Genomic DNA, 18,757 nt, shown 5'->3' with positions numbered 1-18,757 from the left:
ATGGTCCAGAAGACCGGCATGTCCCGGGGTCCTTACCCACCCTCCCAGGAGATCCCCATGGAGGTGTTCGACCCCAGCCCGCAGGTGAGGCGTGCTGGCGGGCCGGGGGGGGGGCTCCCCCGCGCGCCTTGTTGGGGTCGCCTTGAGGGGCTTCGGGGAGGAAGGGGTTATATGCCCGGCGCCGAGGGGCGAGGGGCGCCTGCAGCCCCCCCTTCCCTACCGGTTGATGATTGATGGGCGCTTGGCCCAGAGTTGGTTGCGGTGCTGCGGAGCGGGGAGGGGGCGGCGGGTCGCCTGTCTCTCTCGTTCCTAGTCTCCCCCGCGTCAGGGTCTCTGCTGCTCGGGTGCCGGCTCCGGGGGGTTGAGAGTGGAGGTACAGACGGGAGAACCGGGGTTGAGGGAGGGTAGAGAACCAGCAAAAGGGCGACGCAGAGCACGCTCAAGGGGCCCCGGCGGGTGTGGGTGGGGCGGGGGTGGCACTGGGACATGGCCGAGGCGATGGTTGGAGGGCGGTGCCAGCAGGCCTTCGGAGCCAGACACTAGCCCTCCAGGGTGGAGAAGGGGCCGAAGTCGGGGAAGGGATCGGCTCCAGGTCAGGTCCACATCCCAGCCACCTCCCTTCTACCCCAATATTGGACCAACTCCTCTTTCCCCCTTATCTCCCTTCCCACCCCCCAAGGCTTCGAAGTTTGGCAAGTTGGATGGATGCCAACTTATCTCCTGGCGGGGAGAAGCTGTGGTACCTGGGGAGGGGTCCGCTGCCCCACCCCCATGCACACTTTTCCTGGAATCCCCCTGGGTTACTCTCCAGAGGGACGTTCTTGGGTGTGGTGGATGTGACCAGCCACCAGCCGAGTCTGGGATGGAGGTGCCAGGGGGTTTCTCTGGGACATGTCCTCCAATCCAGCAGCACCTCAAGGCTGGGATAGCATTAAGTCTTTTCTTGCTGTGGCCAGCCTGGAGCAACTGTGACCATCATCATAATGTGGTTGATGGGCATGTAGGGGGTCAGGTCAGACCTAAAAATACCTCCCTTCTTCACCCCAGGCCCCTTGGAGTCTGGGAGGCAGCTGACTGGGGCCTTCCTTTCAGCTGTCCCTTGTCTCTCTGGGTGCCACTCCCTTTTCCCAGCCTGGGGAGGTGGTGGTGTTGTGAAAGAGAGTCTGGGGCTCGCTGGAGCACCCTCTTAAGTTCATAGGGACCCTCTGTCCTAGAGGTTGAATATATGTCTCTGGTTTGAGAGGAGGGGAAGAGGGAATGATTCTCAAAGGGTTCCTAGGTACCCTTCTGTCCCATCTGCCTATCCTTCTGCTTGTGCTGAGGCCTAGGAGCCAGAGCCTCTGGTCCTGCCGTGGTTTATGTAGCGTCTTTGGCCAAGAAACTCTAGGATGGAAGCTGGGCGCAGGGCCTTGGAGGGCCTGAATCCTCAATGGGCCCTTCCTATAGTGGACTGGCCTGGGGCCAGCGTGTAGATGTGAGTTGGGAAGGGCCAAGAAGCCCCCTTATAGGTGGCCTGGAAATACCTGAACGTGAGTCACTGAGAGGTCAAGCTGTGTCCATTCCACCCAAAGAATGAACCTGGCCAGTGAGACTGAGCCAGCCTGCCCCAGGGACCTGTGGGACTGTGTCCTGGGCTCATCTTGGGGCTGGGCAAGGGACATCTAGAGAAACACAACCTGGTGGATACCATGGGGACACAAGGCCTGGGTAGTGGCTGCTGGGGATTTAGAGTGTGGATGCTTGATCTCACTTGCCCCTTTGGGGAGCCGTGTGACCACTGTGATTGTGAGGAGAGGCTCCTGGGGAATGACGGGCATAGCTAAATGCTTGGCATTGTGCTGGGGTTGGAGTTGAGTTTACATGTTTACTTTCCAAATACAATTCCATGCTCCCCTTCTTCCCAGAAATCTAGTTTGGGGTCTCCAGTTGTTGAGAGCTGCCAATCCTCTCCCCACTTTGTGAAAAACGAAGGCAAGAGTTGGGCTCAGGGCAGAAGGAAAGCGGGCCGGGGCTTGGTGATTCCTCTTCTCCCTGGGTGCCACTGGCACACTCAGCTCCATCTGAGGGGGAGAGGGAGGGGCACTTTCCCTGGCTCTCTCCGCCCCCCAGCACTGCAGGCAGCCTCTCCCTTCCCCCAGGCCTCTGCAGCCTGCCCAGCATCTTAATTATCTTTGCTGCCTAATGAGCCTCCAGCTTTCAGTGCCGCCCCCTTCCCAGCCCCTCTGGCTTGATTTGGGGGTTTCCTGGGGCTCTCTCCCACTATCCCCCACCCCATGTGGTCTGGGCCCTCCCTCCCTTCGCCTGTACCATCTGAGATGGAGGGGGGGGGTATGTTCACATCAGGGAATGAAATTTCCAAGGCTTGGCTGTAGCCCTGGGCCTGATGGGGTGATGATGGGGGAAAGGTCCTTTCTGATTCTGCTCTTGTCCATTCATGGCTTCTCCAGGGCAAATACAGCAAGAGGAAAGGGCGGTTCAAACGGTCAGATGGGAGCACGTCCTCAGATACAACGTCCAACAGCTTTGTCCGCCAGGTAATGGGGGGGCTGGAAAGAGGAGGGAGGTGGCTGGTTGGTGGAGACTAGCATTGGTGAGCTGGGCCTGAGGCTTTCCCCAGGAACCCTCCCCCATGTCATTTGTCACCTGCCTGGAACCACCCCATCACTCTGACACCCCATGACCTCTCCTGCATGTACTGTCAGCTGCATCTCTCCCTCAGCTCCCGCCCCCACCCAGGCCCTCCCCCAGCACCAGGCACCAGCCCCTGCCTGCCTGCCTGCCTGCCTGCCTGCGTCATCTCATTCAGGGACAGCTTGGCCTGCCTCCTAGTTTGCTTGGGGCTGTCACCCACTCCCCCTGCCGGCTGTCTGCTTCCACGCTCTCCCCCAGAATCTGTGACAGCATGGGGGTAGAGGCAGGTCTTAAGAAAAGAGGAGTCAGGACATTTGAGTCCTGGACCCCTGGTTAGGTGTGGGTCAGGAACACGTCCTCCTCATCTCCAGATATGACTGTTGTTTAATATGCAGAGAAAAGGTGTGTTGAGGGAGTTGGAGTAGAGACAGGAGGGAGTTGATTTGAGGGACCTTTAGCCCAGCACCCCTGACTGGAGGGGGATCACAGAATAGCTTTCTGGGGTCGTCAGTGCACAGCGAGGAAGATGCCATTCTCATCTCTGTTCTAACACTCAACCCCAGGCCGTCTCAGGTTCAGGGAGAGGCAGAGAGAGAGGCAGGTGGTTGCCATGGAAACGGAGCATCTCAACAAAGCCTGGTACCCAAAAATGGCGAGAGGGACTTGGGATAAGACAAGGAAGAGGAGTACATTAGAGAGGAGGACAAGGACTGGGTATGTGAGGGCAGAGGACGATAGGGAGGCGAAGCCCCTCTCCCTCTCCCTGCCATGTCAGCCTTCTTGGGCAGGAGAGAGAGGGAGGAGCTAAGGCAGATCCATACCTTATTAGAGGGAGGTCCTTCTTTTTTATTCTTCTGTTCCCAGTGTCCCCCTAAACACAGACAGGAAGCCCTTTCTTCAGCCTCGCCCTCATACCTCCTGTTGCATGACTGGGCTGGGTCAGAGCTGGGAAGAAAAACAGAATAGCCCCCCTGACTGTGTGCCCACTAGGGGGGGCAGACCCCAGCCTCTAGTTCTCTTTCCTCTCAGCTCCCCAGTAGTTGGCGGGGTGTGGAGCGGGGGGGCATTAGTCCTTGCCACATCTCTGAGCTAAATATACTCTAGCAGTTTGCACATGTAGCAACTCTGCTTGTAATCTGAGCCCCCTGGGGGAACGGGCAGTTTGGGCCACCCCTAGGCCAGCAGGGCCAGGCTCTAAGGGCGCCGGGATGGAGGCGCCCAGCCGGACCCTCGTGGTGGTGAGCTGGGGAGGGGGCGGGATGGGGGGGTGGAAAGCTGGTAGGGGGGCCTTCACTCTAGCGTATCTCCTTGCCTGCCTCCTCGCTGTTTCCCTGGTTCCCGTCATTTCTGACATGTCCGGGGACATGTGCATGTGTGCGCTGGGGTTCCTGAGTACCTCTGCCACTCTGGGTCTGTTTTCCCGGGCGTCTGTCTCCCTGACGCTGAGTGCCCCGTGGGGTGGGTGGAGAGTGGCGCATTAGCTGGTCTTCACTCTTCCTCTTTTGTGTCTCTTTTCCAGCTTCTGTTAGTGACCCCTTCCTCCTCTTTCCTTTCCTCCCATTTTCAGGATTTGGCTGGGAAAGGGATGGACAACTGCATTGGCTAATGGTCAGGGTCCTCGGGGGGCAGGTGGGACTTTGTCTTCTCTCTCTCCCAGGGTCTCTCTATATGTAGCTCGTGGGCAGTCTCGACCAAGTGACTCTTCCATGCCCTCAGGAAAGCACCCTCACATCTCTGCAGTGCTGCTCTTCCCCCACGCTGCTGCCTGCCCCTCGTAGCCATGCCACTGCCGCGCGGTCACACATCCACGCTGCCTGGCTCTTGCCCTCATGTGCCACTCAACCCCAGGTGCAGGGTCACCTGGGGCATCCCCCTGAACGTGCTCAGGTGTGCACATCCAGCGCATAGCCTAGACACACCTTCCTAGAAATCCTTGCAGTGGCACGTGCACATACCCTTGAATAAGCTTGTCATTCGCTTCCAGGTCTGGACAGGCTGTGCGAGTCTTTACTCCTGTACCTCTGTCCCCAGAGGAGTTCCTCGTGCCCTGGGATGGTCATTGTGGTCAAAGCCAGCTTCCTGGCACAGTCAGAACTCATGAGGCTGCTTTAACCCTGGCCGCCAGCGGCCTAGTGTTGGGGAAGGCCTGCCCCGTCACTTGCCTCTTTTGCCTGCACCATCCCAGGAACCTTGGTTTCTCTTTTGTATCTTATGAGTGTCTGAGGGCTGAGATTCTCCTGACTCTGACAGAGGAGGTAGGATTTTTATTGTCCTCAGCCTTAAGCAGAAGATAGCAAAATTTTTGGTGGTTCCATCATGCCCCACAGGCTGCTCACTGCCAGCACTGTCGTGAGCTCGGGCCTGAGCTGGTGGCTGCAGTCCCAAGAAGGGCCTTTGCTGTGTCTCCCTCGGCCAGCACTGGGGCCAGAGGAGGGATGGAGGAGTCTGGAGTGGAGACTTGTCACCTGGCACTCCTCCTCTGCGCTCAGCCCTATCAGGTTCCCACACTCCCTGGGCTCCAAGCAGCTGTCCTTGGACCTGCCTTAGCCTAACTCCCTCGCTTGCCTCTGTCACCTTTCTGGGGCCACTCTCTTTCCAGGGTCTGAAGCCTCAGTCCCTGTTCCTCCAATCTAATACACCCTCTGGCACGCGGGCTGGGACTGAAGCACCTGTGATAGGTGGAACCTTGGTGCCTTCCGAGGCCCAGAACTGAGGAGGCAGTGGCCTCTCTCTGTCTTCAGGGCTCAGCGGAATCCTACACCAGCCGTCCGTCAGACTCTGACGTGTCTCTGGAGGAGGACCGGGAAGCCTTAAGGAAGGAGGCAGAGCGCCAGGCATTAGCCCAGCTCGAGAAAGCCAAGGTGAGAAAGACAGGAGGGGCTCTCCTGGCATTATTGCCCCCACCCCCAGATGTTAGAGAAAGACTGAGTGGACCCAGGGTCAAGTCTTGGCCCAGCCACTTCCTAGGTCTTTGCCCCTGGGCCTTTGTTTTTCCAATAAAATATGAGCATTTAATATTTTATAGCATTTTCCTGTAAAATATGGGCTCTAATACCTGCTTCCTCATATAGCATTGGAAGTGCTAAAAATTTCCACTTCTTTCTGAAATCACACTTCCTGGGGTAATTCTTATTAGCTGAGTGATCTTAGAAAAGTCACTTAGCCTTTCTGAACTTTAGTCTTCTCGTCCATTAAAATGAAGATAATAATAGTATTGAACTTCATAGGGTTTTGTGAGAAACACGTGAGCGAACACGTGAAGCACATCTAACTCGGTACCTGGCTGCTGTCATTGTTATTCCTACAGGGTCTTATTTTGGATTCACCCACCACTGATACTTCTTCCCTAATGCCCTCCCCCTACCTGAGAAGCCTGAATTCTATTTTTTGCTTTCTCTTTTTTTAATGATGTAATTCAACATATATATAAAAAAACTACAGAAACAATTCAGTGCACATTTTAATGAACAATTTGCAAACCAGATGTCCACATTCTCACCTCCCCGCTCAGGCAGTCGTGTGTCACACTGTGGTTTATTTTCTGGGTGCACTTCTCTAGACCAAGCCGGTGGCATTTGCTGTGCGGACAAATGTCGGCTACAACCCGTCTCCAGGGGATGAGGTGCCGGTTCATGGAGTGGCCATCACCTTCGAGCCCAAGGACTTCCTGCACATCAAAGAGGTGGGGACAGTGCTGGGCATCTGGAGGGAGGCAGAGGAGTGGGTGTCAGCAGAGGGGTACCTGGAGGTCTAGTGGAAAACAATTTCTGAGCCGAGCAGAGCTGGGCTGAGTCGGCTGTGTGACCATAAACAAATCGCTCCATCTCTCTGAGCCTCTAGTTTTTAATTGGTGAAAGAGGGTGTAATGGGCCTCCCCTGGTGGCGCAGCTGCGAAATTGCCTGCGAAATTGCCCACAGCCTCTGCAGCGCCGGTTAGGGTCCCACATGGCCCGATAGGCTGCTCCTGCCGTGCCCCACTGCTCCCCTAAGCAGTGTATTTCGTCAGTCTGCCTGCTCTGCTCCCCGCTCTGGCTCTGGTGAATTCTCTCACTCTCCCGTGCTTCTGACTGTACCCAGTGCTTGTATAAATAAATAAATTAAAAAAAAAAAAAAAAGAAAGAGGGTGTAATGCCTAGGTCACCCTAGGAAGAGTTTGTGACAGGGTCTGTAAGTGGAGTGGCAACGTGCCAGGCACAAGCATTTACAACTTTCCAGGATAGGGTCGGCACAGGAGGGGAGGAAAGAGTCTCAGAGCAGGGGTGTGCTGGGGATGGGAGGTCCATGGCTTAAGATAATGCTGGTTCTGGAGTAGTCCTGAAAATTGGGGGCTGCACTCAGAGACTGGAGCAGGGGTGGGGTTTGTGGGATGCTATCACCTGGCTGTGGTGGGCAAGTCCACGGTGATGATGATGCCTGGAGGTTGGCCGCTGACTTGCACCTCCAATCTCCCCCTTGGTGTCTCCCACCCGACCTTCTGCTGTTTGCAGAAATACAACAATGACTGGTGGATCGGGCGGCTGGTGAAGGAGGGCTGTGAGGTTGGCTTCATCCCCAGCCCCGTCAAACTGGACAGTCTTCGCCTGCTGCAGGAACAGAAGCTGCGCCAGAATCGCCTCAGCTCCAGGTGTCTGGCTGGGGTGGGGCTTCAGGAGTCGCCCCTTTGCCCCAGGGCACTAAGTCCCTGTGGCATCAGCAGGGGGCAGGAGAATGGAGGGGAGTGGGCAGGGTGGGCAGCTTGTGAGAGAACAAGATTCCCACCCTCACGCCCACCCCTTGCTCACAGCTCCATTTGCCTCTCTGCCCACACAGCAAATCAGGTGACAATTCCAGCTCCAGTCTGGGAGACGTGGTGACTGGCACCCGCCGCCCCACGCCCCCTGCCAGTGGTAAGAGCTGCTGCCTTCCCAGGGAGTGAGGAGGGACTCTCGGGTGGGGTGGTATCCCCACTGCCTGTCCCCTCCTTTCCCTGCAGTAAGGGATACCCCAATCCTGAGACCTCCAAATACATCCAGTGGTACCCCCTCCACGAAGAGTAGGATACCCCACAAGCTGGGCCATCAGCGCCCATCCTCTCATGTCTCTCCTTCCCATTTCTTTGGTAGCTCCATCTCTCTGCCTGACCCCCTCCCCACCCCCCATTCATTTCTCCCAGTCCTGTTCCATTCACCTCTTCTTCTTTCTTTTTTTCCCATCCCATCCCTGCGTTCTGTATTTGTGTCTCCATGTCCATTTTACTCCTCCCCACCTTGGCCTCCCTCTCCCCTCTCTCCTGACTCTGTGGTCCAGGTAACGAAATGACTAACTTTGCATTTGAACTAGACCCCCTAGAGTTAGAGGACGAGGAGGCAGAGCTGGGGGAGCAGAGCAGCTCTGCCAAGACTAGTGTTAGCAGTGTCACCACCCCGCCGCCCCAGGGCAAACGCATCCCCTTCTTCAAGAAGGTAATTCTTGCTGGGCTAGATGGGGAGGGGTCTGTAGGGCCCAGCTCTTTGGGGAGGGGGGTGCTGGAATGGTTTCACATGTGGTTCCAGACTGATTCTGCGGGGGATCAGGGCTTCCTGCTGAGGGGGCTGGAGGGGTAGGCAGGATGCATTGAGAACAGGCACATTCATCTTCATCTGTACCCCTGCCCTGGCCCACTCCCCAAAAGGGGATGGTTCTGACAATCAGAGCACCCCTCCCTTGGAAGTTTCCCCAGTGCCCCCCTAAGCAAGGATGCTGGTAACAAAACCTGACCTTTTCAGTCACTACTTTGAAATATTCCCCTTGCCCCCACCCCTGCAAGTGAAGGGGAGAGCGGAATGGGGACCCTTCTTTGCCCTTTTCGAGTGGGCATGTGGGGTCTACTGGCCACACAGTAGGACAGTTATTAAAGCCCTTAAATGGGCAAGTTGGCATGCACTGCACTGGGGGGCAGGAGTTGGGCACCAAATTAGGAGCTGTTACCCTTCCCAGCTCATTTCCAAGACCCAGCAATGGGGCAGGGTGTGTCTGAACATTGCTAAGACTATTGACTGATGTCAGTCCTGCTCCCAGCCCTATCAGGCACGGGGTCCCCTCCCCTTCTCTGGCTCTGTCTGTCACTAACACGCATGCTGTTATCTCTCCTCGTCTGCCGCTCTCCCTTCCTCTCTTGTCCTGGCTCCTTCCTTACCCTTTGCCCCTGCCTGGGTACCCGCCCCTTTCTCCTCCTCCTCCCCCCTCTTGGCAATCTCTGGACCCAGCCAAACAGAAGCAGAAGTCGGTGAGTATCACAGCTTTCTGTGTCCCCCTCCCCATCCCCTGGGATGAGCTAGGGGGACCTTCTAACACCCACTCCCATCTCTGCCCCCCATTTTCCCCACCCTTCCTGTTCTCCCTGGCCATCCCTCCCAACCCCCACCCTATCCCCACATTTGGGTTTTGGGACCAGGGGGAGGAAAGGATGCATGGGGGAGGCTGGGGGAGAGGGGCTAATGCCATCTCCACTCTGGGGTTTCCCCTCCCTGCTTCCCCCCAGACAGAGCATGTGCCCCCCTATGACGTGGTGCCTTCCATGAGGCCCATCATCCTGGTGGGACCGTCGCTCAAGGGCTATGAGGTAGGAGCCCCTAGAGGGAAGTGACCCAGAGGGGTCCAGCCCTCCAGAGAGACTCCATAGAAAGGCTTAGACCCCAGAGAGATCCCCCAGAAAGCCCAGGTTCCTGGAGTGTCCTCCCTAGAGGGTGACAGAGCTTCAGAGAATCCCCTCAGACCCATAGGGAGACTATACAGAAGGGTCCAGACCCCCTAGTCCCCAAACTGCCAGAAAAATCCTCCCAGCGATATCACCTAGAAAGACCTTTGGAACCAGGGACCCCCTCAGAGGCCCCTCAGACCCAGAAGGGACTCCCCTACCCCCTAAGGACCCATTCATTTGGGAATATAGAAGAAAATAGAACTTGAGAGTACAATCCCCCAGCAACCCACACCCCTGAGTAGCTCTAAACACATGACTTCCCTCCCTACCCGCTTCAGGTTACAGACATGATGCAGAAAGCTTTATTTGACTTTTTGAAGCATCGGTTTGATGGGAGGTAAGGCCCTGGGAGCTGGCTCCCTGTCCTGTGGTTCTCTGCTGGTGTGGGTAGGGGCGTGGGCAAGATGATTATATTCTAATCCTGGGGGGCTCTTAGACTGAGGGATTAGTAGAGGCCTGGAGAGTGGACAGGACACTCCAGCCTCCCCTGACCCCCACCACCCCCTGGCCCCACCCTCCAGGATCTCTATCACTCGCGTGACCGCAGACATTTCCCTGGCCAAGCGCTCGGTCCTCAACAACCCCAGCAAACACATCATCATCGAGCGCTCCAACACACGCTCCAGCCTGGGTAAGCCCGCCCCCTTCAAGCCATTCTCTGTCCACCAGGGCAAGCCGTGGGAGGGGACAGTGGGGGAAGCTTCTCCAGATGTGCTCTCTCAGCCCACTGCCTCCAGGGGTACCCTGACATCCCCATGGCCCATGTCTCCTAGCTGAGGTACAGAGTGAAATTGAGCGGATCTTCGAGCTGGCCCGGACCCTTCAGCTGGTTGCCCTGGATGCTGACACCATCAACCACCCGGCCCAACTGTCCAAGACCTCACTGGCTCCCATCATTGTTTACATCAAGATCACTTCTCCAAAGGTGGGTGCAGGAGCCTGACCCGGAGGAGACAGGAGTGGTCTGGAGTCGTGCTGCCTGCGATTAAATTCCAGCTACTACTTACTAACCGTGTCTCCCTGAACCCTAGTTCTCTTCTCTGTGAAACTCCATCAAATGGTAAAGACACAGCCTGATAGGAGTGCGGGGCACTCAGCAAAGTATGGGTATAATGGGCCTCATCTTCATTATGAGGGTCACCTGGCCAGTCCCGCCTCCTATCTGGTTGGCCTCTCATCCTTGGTCTAGAAAACTGAAAGAATTCTCTGCTTTTTGTCCCAGAGTCACCCAGCTACTTGGCAGTTGGAAGGTCTTTCCTGTCTTGATTTTAGCCCATTTTGCTGCACCGTCCTCATTCGCACCTTGTAGGGATGGAGTCAGGAGGAAGGCCGATGTACTTGTTGTTGTGTTGCAGCACAGCTAGCTTTCCCTCAGACACCAGTGGGGGCTCGACAAACATGGAGAGTGAGTTTAGGTGAAAGATTTGAAGTTAGAAGACAGCACAGGCTTCAGATCTTAGCTCTTGTTGCTTATTAATCAGTTAATTAAATTTCGTTGGTTTTTTTTTTTTTTTTGGACTTGGGCCCTTGGGGGAAGAGCATTATTTAGTTTCTGAGCCTCAATTTCTGCACCTGAAAAAATGGGGATTATTGTATAGAAGACTGTATTATTGTATAGAAGACTGGAAGTTACAATATGAAGAGCCCAGTGTCTGAGTTATGATGCAGCCAGTGGTGGTGACTGCTCCCTCATGATCCACCCGTGGGCTGGCACCCTGGGCTGGCACCTCTCAGGCCAAGTTTCTCACAAGCGTGAAGGAGATGATGGGGCTTAGGTACTAGGGTTCTTGAAAGGATCAAATGAAACAATGGATGCAAAAACACTTCGACTAGAAAGTAACATACTTCGGTTTCCCCATGGATGAGACTGAGCTTAAGGTGGGGAGTCTAGAGCCAGATGCCACTTCCCTGCTCCAGGTTCCTCTGATAGTGAACTCACTGTGCTCCAGTTTTTGTTTTAGTGAATTCACTGTGCTCCAGTAAATGTTTTCTCATTTACAAATGGCGGTTGTAAAGATGAAATTAATTAATCATGCAAAGTGCCTCATAGCTACTAAGCACTACATCCCTTCACTAATTTTTAGAAGATTTTTATTTTGAAATCATTTCAAATGGACTGAAGAATAGTACAAGCTCTTCACTCAGACTCACTCATTTTTTTTTTTTTAGATTTATTTATTTATGCATACAAGAGCTGGGGTACAGGCCAGAGGTGCGGGAGGTGAGAGGATTCACCAGAGACAGAGTGGGGAGCAGAACAGGCGGACTGACTGAAATACACTGCTGAGGGGAGGAGCAGCGGGCGAGACAGGAAAGGTCTGCAGTGCCATGTGGGTTGCTCCCTGGCAGGTCAGGGATCAAACTCGTGCTGCAGAGGCTGTGGACAGCTTCATAGTGCTGTGCTTAACCCATTGCACCACCAGGGAGGCCCTAGATTCACTCATTTTAACACCTTCATTGAGTTATTTCATTCAAGTCATCTAAAGTATAAAATTCAATATTTTCCAGTTTCACTGATTTTGAACATATCACATTTACTATCTATTTTTATGTCAGTGTGTAAGTATGTCCGTGTACATCTCACACAAAAATACATATACACATATTTTTCCCCCCAAATGATTTGAGATAAATTATAGATATTGTATGCTTTTACCCCTGTATACTTCAACAAAGTATTTTTTTTTAAACAAGTATTTTTTAAGACCAGGGACATTAACTTACATAACCATAGTACAATTTTCCAATTCAAGGAATGTTATCTAAAATCATTCCATATGCAGCTTTTACCAATTGTCCCAATTACATCCTTTATTGGCAGCTTCCCCCTCCACCCAGGAACCAATCCAGGATCATGTGTTACATTGAGTTGTCATTTAAGCTGGAATAGTTCCTCAACCTTTCTCGGTTTTTCATGACATGAACATTTTTGAGGAGTACAGAGCTCTTATTTTCTAGACTGTTACTCAGTTTGCATTTGTCTGATGTCTCCTTACGGCTAGATTTGGATCTTACATTCTTGGTAGGAATTTCACCAAAGCAATGTGTCCTGGTGAGTGCCCAGCATCAGAAAGCACGTGTCGTGAGTTTGTTACACCACGGGTGATGTTCGCTTTGATCTCTTAGTTAAAGTCGTGTCTCTGTGTTTTAGTCATTATTATCATTATCATTATAATTGAGATGAGAATGATAATAGTAGCTACTAATGGGATTATGGGCAAGACTAAGTCAATGGCTTGTGTAAAAATCACAGCATATAGCACGTGTCCCAGAGTGTGGCTGTTGTTAATGTGGAGGGGAAGTTGGCTTGGAGAATGAGGCTTTAAACAAGGCCAGGGGTTGGCAAGGAGAATCACTGCCCTTCATACAGCCTCTGATGAGAGAGCTTCCAGGAGAGCCTGGCATGAGACCCAGGAGAGCCTGAACATTGTGGAGGAGGGACACAGGAGGTCATTTCTGAAGAGGAGATGGGGCTGGAATCACTGAAATCCCCCGCCTCACCAACGTTGCCTCTCCAAAGTGGCCCCAACTAGGACCTGCCTTTCCGGCTTGGTATGTCGTGGGGTCCCTCTAGCTCCTCTTCTTTCCAAACCAGGTACTCCAGAGGCTCATCAAATCTCGAGGGAAGTCTCAGTCCAAACACCTCAATGTCCAAATAGCGGCCTCGGAGAAGCTGGCGCAGTGTCCCCCTGTGAGTGCTCTGACCAAGGGGAAGGGGGGGCATTTGGGTCCTCCTGATTTCCTCCGATATTCACGGGGCACAGAGTGACCAGGCACACCTGAGCCAGGTACGCAGGTACAGGCTAGTGTTCTGGGAAAGAGCGCTAGATGGTGTCAGAGGTTGGGTTCAAACCCCAGAAGCACCACTTCTCCACGGGCAGTTAGGGCCCCCTCCGAGCCGTGGTTGCGTTAGATCTAGAAAGAGGGAGTTGGGCTCTCTGGGTGCCAATGTATATATCTGAGCATCTCCCCTTTCTGGTGATCCAGGTCTCTCTTTAATTTCATCCTTCAACCCCCTGGCTCCATCCATTGCACCCAGGCCACACCCTCACCCCTTAGGCCACGCCTGACTCACCCCTACCCGCCCCTAACCCCGCCCCACAGGAAATGTTTGACATCATTCTGGACGAGAACCAATTGGAGGATGCCTGCGAGCACTTGGCGGAGTACTTGGAAGCCTATTGGAAGGCCACACACCCGCCCAGCAGCACCCCACCCAATCCGCTGCTGAACCGCACCATGGCTTCTGCAGCCCTGGCTGCCAGCCCTGCCCCCGTCTCCAACCTCCAGGTACAGGTGCTCACCTCCCTCAGGAGGAACCTCAGCTTCTGGGGCGGGCTGGAGGCCTCGCAGCAGGATGGGGCAGTGCCCCAGCAGCAGGAACACGCCATGTAGCTGCCCTGCCTTCTCCCTTGAACCCAGGGCTCGGAACTGGAGAGCAGGGAACACGGGGAAGGAAGGGGGGAACTTTTATTTTGTAAAAAATGTGGTGAGCGGCAGCTTCTGGTGTCTGTGGTTTTTGATGGGGTTGGTTGGGGCTGACTGGCGGTGCCACCCTGGGCTGCTGCCTTGGGGGCTTTTGGATATGAGGCCTGCCTGGGGATCTTATAAGACAAGTGACTAGGGAGAAAACACGAGGAAGACTGATGTATTCATTTGCTGGACTTCAAGCCCATTTTAAGTGCAATAGAGCAGGGGCCATTAAGCCCAGAGACTGCCCCTCCCCCAGACCCCTGGGTCCTGAAGTATCCCTCAGAAGGGCCCCAGAATGTAGAATCTCCCAGTTAAGCTGATTCCAGGAAAGGCCTGTGGGTGCCCCACCCAAACTTTCTCTTCTCCCCTGGGAGCTATGGCCCATCTCTGAGATCATACCATTACGTATTTGGTTCTAGATTAGAGCCAGAAGAAACCCATGAAATCACTCTAAGGGAAAAAAAATCATTCTAGAATGTTGCTTTTCAAATTTGTTTTCCGCGAGCAAGCCCATTTATTCATGGACTCTTATATGAAGCTCAGTATGTAAACAAGGCGTCCTTCCTCTGCTCAGGAGTTAGCACTTGGCCTCCCTTTCGTCTCCACTGTGCTGCCCTGGGGACGCTTGAAACGCTTCTCTGCCCTCCCTACCCCACTGCAGATGGCCAGGGGATATTCGTTCTCTAGTTCAGTCCCCATCACACTGCAAAGAAACTGGGTGACAGAGAGGGGAGTCATTTGCTCAGTCACACAGTTTGAAGTGGCGGGAGTGGGACCGGAACCCCTGCCTCTTTGCAGCATTTGTGTTGCAGTGGCTATTTAGTTCACCTTCACGTGGCATTTGATGAGGGCATTGGGCCACCTCACTGTCTCCAGTGGGGCTTGGAGACCCATCAGCCTTTCCCAGCCTGCTGCTGTGAGTCTTTACTGCAGGCAGGGGAGAAATCCCAGCAAAGACTATCTTCTGACTAGAGAGTTGGGACGGGGCAGAGGGGGGTTCTGGAAACCTGTAATCAGGGTCTGGGTTGAGCTGGGGCTAGTGAACTTGAGCTGAAACCCCACCTTTAGTATATTTGGAAAATTAGGGCAACAACTAACCCAGTACTAACGAGCTACTAATGATGATTGCCCCAAGACAGCCTTAATAAGGAGCATTGAGGAAGTGATGACTGACTTCATGGGCTCTCTATGGGTACCAGGAGCCATCATGCCTCTTCATCTTAGGAAGGTTGGGGGCCCTCTGTCCCAATAGAAAAGCGAAGGCCCTGCGGTCTGTCCTCTGGCTGGGGTATAGAGCCACTTGCCAGAGGCAACCCCTAGAGCCAGCAGCCTTCTCCTTCAGCCAGGCTGGGTGTCCTGGTGCCGTCACTAACCTGCCTTGCTTTGTTGTGTTTCTCTCACCCCTGCCTGATCTGCATGGTGTGTGCCGTCTGTCTGCTAACCAGGGACCCTACCTTGCTTCCGGGGACCAGTCGCTGGAACGGGCCACCGGGGAGCACACCAGAGTGCACGAGTACCCCGGGGAGCTGGGCCAGCCCCAAGGCCATTACCCCAGCAGCCACCCACCAGGCCGGGCAGGCACTCTGCGGGCACTGTCCCGCCAAGACACGTTTGATGCCGACACCCCTGGCAACCGAAACTCTGCCTACACGGAGCTGGGAGACTCGTGTGTGGATATGGAGACTGACCCCTCAGAGGGGCCAGGGCTTGGAGACCCTGCAGGGGGCAGCACCCCACCAGCTCGACAGGGCTCCTGGGAGGATGAGGAAGAAGACTATGAAGAGGAGCTGACCGACAACCAGAACCGTGGCCGGAATAAGGCCCGCTACTGCACGGAGGGTGGGGGTCCAGTTCTGGGGCGCAACAAGAATGAGCTGGAGGGATGGGGGCGAGGTGTCTACATCCGCTGAGAGCCAAGGGCCGCGCAGTGGGCAGAAGGGCTAAGCCCAGAGAGAGGAGGGACGGAGGGGCTCACCGCCTGGGCTGCATCTTGCCTCCAGGGGGCGCTGTCTCCTTCCAGATGCCTTTGCTCAATGTGGTCTTTGAGGGTAGCAGCCCAGCTCCTGGGCTCCCTTAAGCCTCAGCTGTGGGTTTTTAGCTAACTGCTATGGATGGATGGGGGTTATGTCCCCCTTTCCCCACCTCAGAGGGCTCTCCCCTCATTCTCCCAGAGAAAAGGTGCACTTCCTATACTATTCTGGGCTCTAAATGAGGGTCTGAAATGGGGTGGCCCTTTCTTTTCCCAACCTGGAGTATTTGGAGACGATAGGGACCTTTTCCTGCAGGAGACCACAGACTATTTCCCATTAGGGCCCTCTTCCCCAATCCCCAGATCCAGGGTCCCTCACCATGCACACCCCTCTCCCCAACTTCCTGGCAGCATTGTCTGGTAAGTGAAAGCTACCGCAGAGTGCCCTGCGGGGAGCTTGTCTAGGGAAGGGGTCCGCACAGGAAGTGGTAGACTTCAGCCGTAGTGGCCTGGGGCCCAGAATCTTGAGGCAGGTGCCCCCAGACGCTGCTACCCACCCACCACCTCCATGCCTGAGCCTTCACCTACCCCAGGAATGAGCTTTGCTTCCAACATCCCTTGCCTGCTGCCATTAGAAGAGGGAGACCCTCTGCCTCTGAGGCCCCCATCTACTTGTCACCTGGATGTGGATCCCATCGAACACTGGTCCGCCGCCTCATTTTGAAACCAAAAAACTGCTCCTTCACTCTCACCCTGAGGCCCCAGGGGAGAGGCACTGTGAGTTGGTGCCCAGGAGGTGAGCACCATCTCAGGGGTTGCCTCGGGACCTCTGGTCTCCCCCGGGGGGCTTGGCTGCTGCTGCTGCTACTGCTCTGTATTTGCCTCTTGTGATCCCGTCCTTCACCCATGTCCACTCCCACCAGGAGAGGCCTTGGTATCCCGTTTGCCCCAGAGTGTCCTGCCTAGCATTCCTATAGCCCAGCAGCCCTGCCCCTCCCCAGCCTCCAGCTGGGCCAGAGAGAGCCGATTGTGCCAACGAGGACTGGGCCCTGCCCGGCTGCCCACCTCAGGGGTGGGTTCCTCATGCCTGTCTCGCCACCTCCTGTGCCAATGTTGTTCCCCCCTCCCCCACCTGGGGAGTGGGGCGCAGCTTCCACTTACTAGTTAGAAGACACCACTGCCCACCTTCCTCTCTGTCTGATGTCCTGTGCCCCCCGTCTGTCTGTCTGTCTGTACTCCCCTAGAAGTATTTTGCCACATATAAAACCGCCATTGTGTCCTTTGCGGCCACCTCCCGAGTCTGTTTCTTTGTTTCTGCCACAGGTTGCCAGCCGAAGCATGTGGGAACTGCTGACATGCAAGGGTCATTGAAGGGTGGGGTGTGGGGAATAAGCTGCGCCCCCAGTTGTTCACTCAACAAGAGAGCAGGTGCTTTTACTTTGAGGCTCTGTGGCAGAAGTTGCGAGGCCAACCTCATCTCCCTATTCAGCCCCACGCCTTACCTGCCTCCCCAGGTGTAGAGCCAGGGAAAAATGGGAAGCTCCAGTGGGGACGTGGATTGTCACTAAGTCAGTGAGTGGATGCACCCCCACTGGCACGGTCAAGACATGCCCCTATTTTTCTGTTCCTCTGGGCTCAGCTGCTCCCCCACACCTCAGGAGAGGGAGAGGCTGAGTTGGCTTCTTCCTCCACTGATGTCCCCCACTCAGTCCCAGCCCTGGGGGAGGGAGGGCCTACTAGGTAGGAGGGGCAGAGAAAATTGGATGCTCCCCCAGCTGCAGTCTGGGAGAAAAGGTGCTGGAGAGAGCAGGTGACTGCCAGACTCTGCCAGCTGGCAGGAAGTGGGCTTCTGACTTGTTAGCACTGCCAACTGTACCCTGCCTCACATGGCACCCACAAACTTTTCCCTGGTTCTTGTTTCTGGGGTGGTGGACCAAAAGGACTAGAGCTCCTGCTTCACCTGAAAGCCTCTGCCCCAGGTGTGTGTGTGTGTGTGTGTGTGTGTGTGTGTGTGTGTGTGTGTGAAGGGCAACAGACATGCAGACACAAGGGAAAGAGGCGTGCCCACAGGTCACATGTCTTGCCTTGGTTGCAGTTTTGAGTAGATTGAAGGGCTTGCCTAGAAAGGGCTGCAACACTCCAGGAGAGAATGAGGGAGGTTTGCACCAGGCCGCAGCAGGGGAGCCGGAAGACATCTAGCTGTTAGAATCCAGAGCCCTTGGAGAGCATCTGGAGGTGGCCAGTGGGGGAGGAAGTATCTCAGATGACTTTGATGGAGCACCATGTTCAAGGCAGAAACCATGTTTAGCTTAGGACTAGGTGGGTTTATGGTCCCTGTGAGAGGAAATCCCAGCAAATAGAAGACAGCTGGGTGCTTGGTCTGGCACTCTGCAGAGATCTCCATTTGGGAGTAGAAATTACTATTTTTTTTGAAGATTTATTTATTTATGCACACAAGAACTGGGGCACAGGCCAGAGGTGCCAGGGGTGAGAGGATCCACCAGAGACAGAGTGGGGAACAGAACAGGCAGATATACTGAAATACATTGCTGAGGAGAGCAGCAGGCGTGACAGGAGAAGTCTGCTGCACCTTGTGGGTCAGCTCCCTGGCAGATTGGGGATCAAACTCATGCTGCAGAGGCTGTGGATAGCTTCACGGTGCTGTGCTTAACCCCTTGTGACACCAGGGAGACCCTGGGGATAGAGTTTTTTTTTTAAGATTTATTTATGCATATAATAACTGGGGTACAGGCCAGAGGTGTGGGGGGGGTGAGAGGATCCACCAGAGACAGAATGGGGAACAGAAGAAGCAGACTGACTGAAATACACTGCTGAGGGGAGCAGCAAGTGAGACAGGAGAGGTCTGCTGCACCATGTGGGTAGCTCCCTGGCTGGAGATCGAACTCGTGCTTCAGTGGCTGTGGTTTGCTTCATCATAGTGCTGTGCTTAACCCCTTGCGCCACCA

The 18,757-nt window shown here is 54.7% G+C and overlaps 1 protein-coding gene across 4 annotated transcripts; it reads left to right on the top strand.

Moving 5' to 3' along the window:
- CACNB1 (calcium voltage-gated channel auxiliary subunit beta 1) lies at positions 1-15,732 on the top strand (the record flags this gene model as incomplete). Of its 4 annotated transcripts, none has more annotated exons than XM_084238876.1 (14): positions 1-84; positions 2,448-2,534; positions 5,373-5,492; positions 6,191-6,313; positions 7,119-7,255; positions 7,441-7,517; positions 8,856-8,875; positions 9,131-9,211; positions 9,628-9,686; positions 9,871-9,980; positions 10,123-10,274; positions 12,945-13,040; positions 13,454-13,639; positions 15,268-15,732. In XM_084238876.1, 14 exons carry the CDS (start codon positions 1-3, stop codon positions 15,730-15,732), a joined length of 1,797 nt encoding a protein of 598 aa, XP_084095002.1. The 4 variants fall into 4 exon arrangements, with proteins under 4 accessions (XP_084095002.1, XP_084095001.1, XP_084095004.1 ...); XM_084238875.1 differs by lacking the exon at positions 8,856-8,875 and adding an exon at positions 7,918-8,072; XM_084238878.1 differs by lacking the exons at positions 8,856-8,875; positions 15,268-15,732 and having other exon boundaries at positions 9,135-9,211; positions 13,454-13,744.
- Between the last annotated feature and the right edge of the window lie 3,025 nt (positions 15,733-18,757).

This window comes from Talpa europaea, assembly GCF_964194135.1.
Source record: "Talpa europaea genome assembly, chromosome: 7".
Classification (NCBI taxonomy): Eukaryota; Metazoa; Chordata; class Mammalia; order Eulipotyphla; family Talpidae; genus Talpa; species Talpa europaea.
The sequence above is the reverse complement of the archived record's forward strand: the minus strand, read 5'-3'. Positions and strand labels throughout refer to the sequence as shown.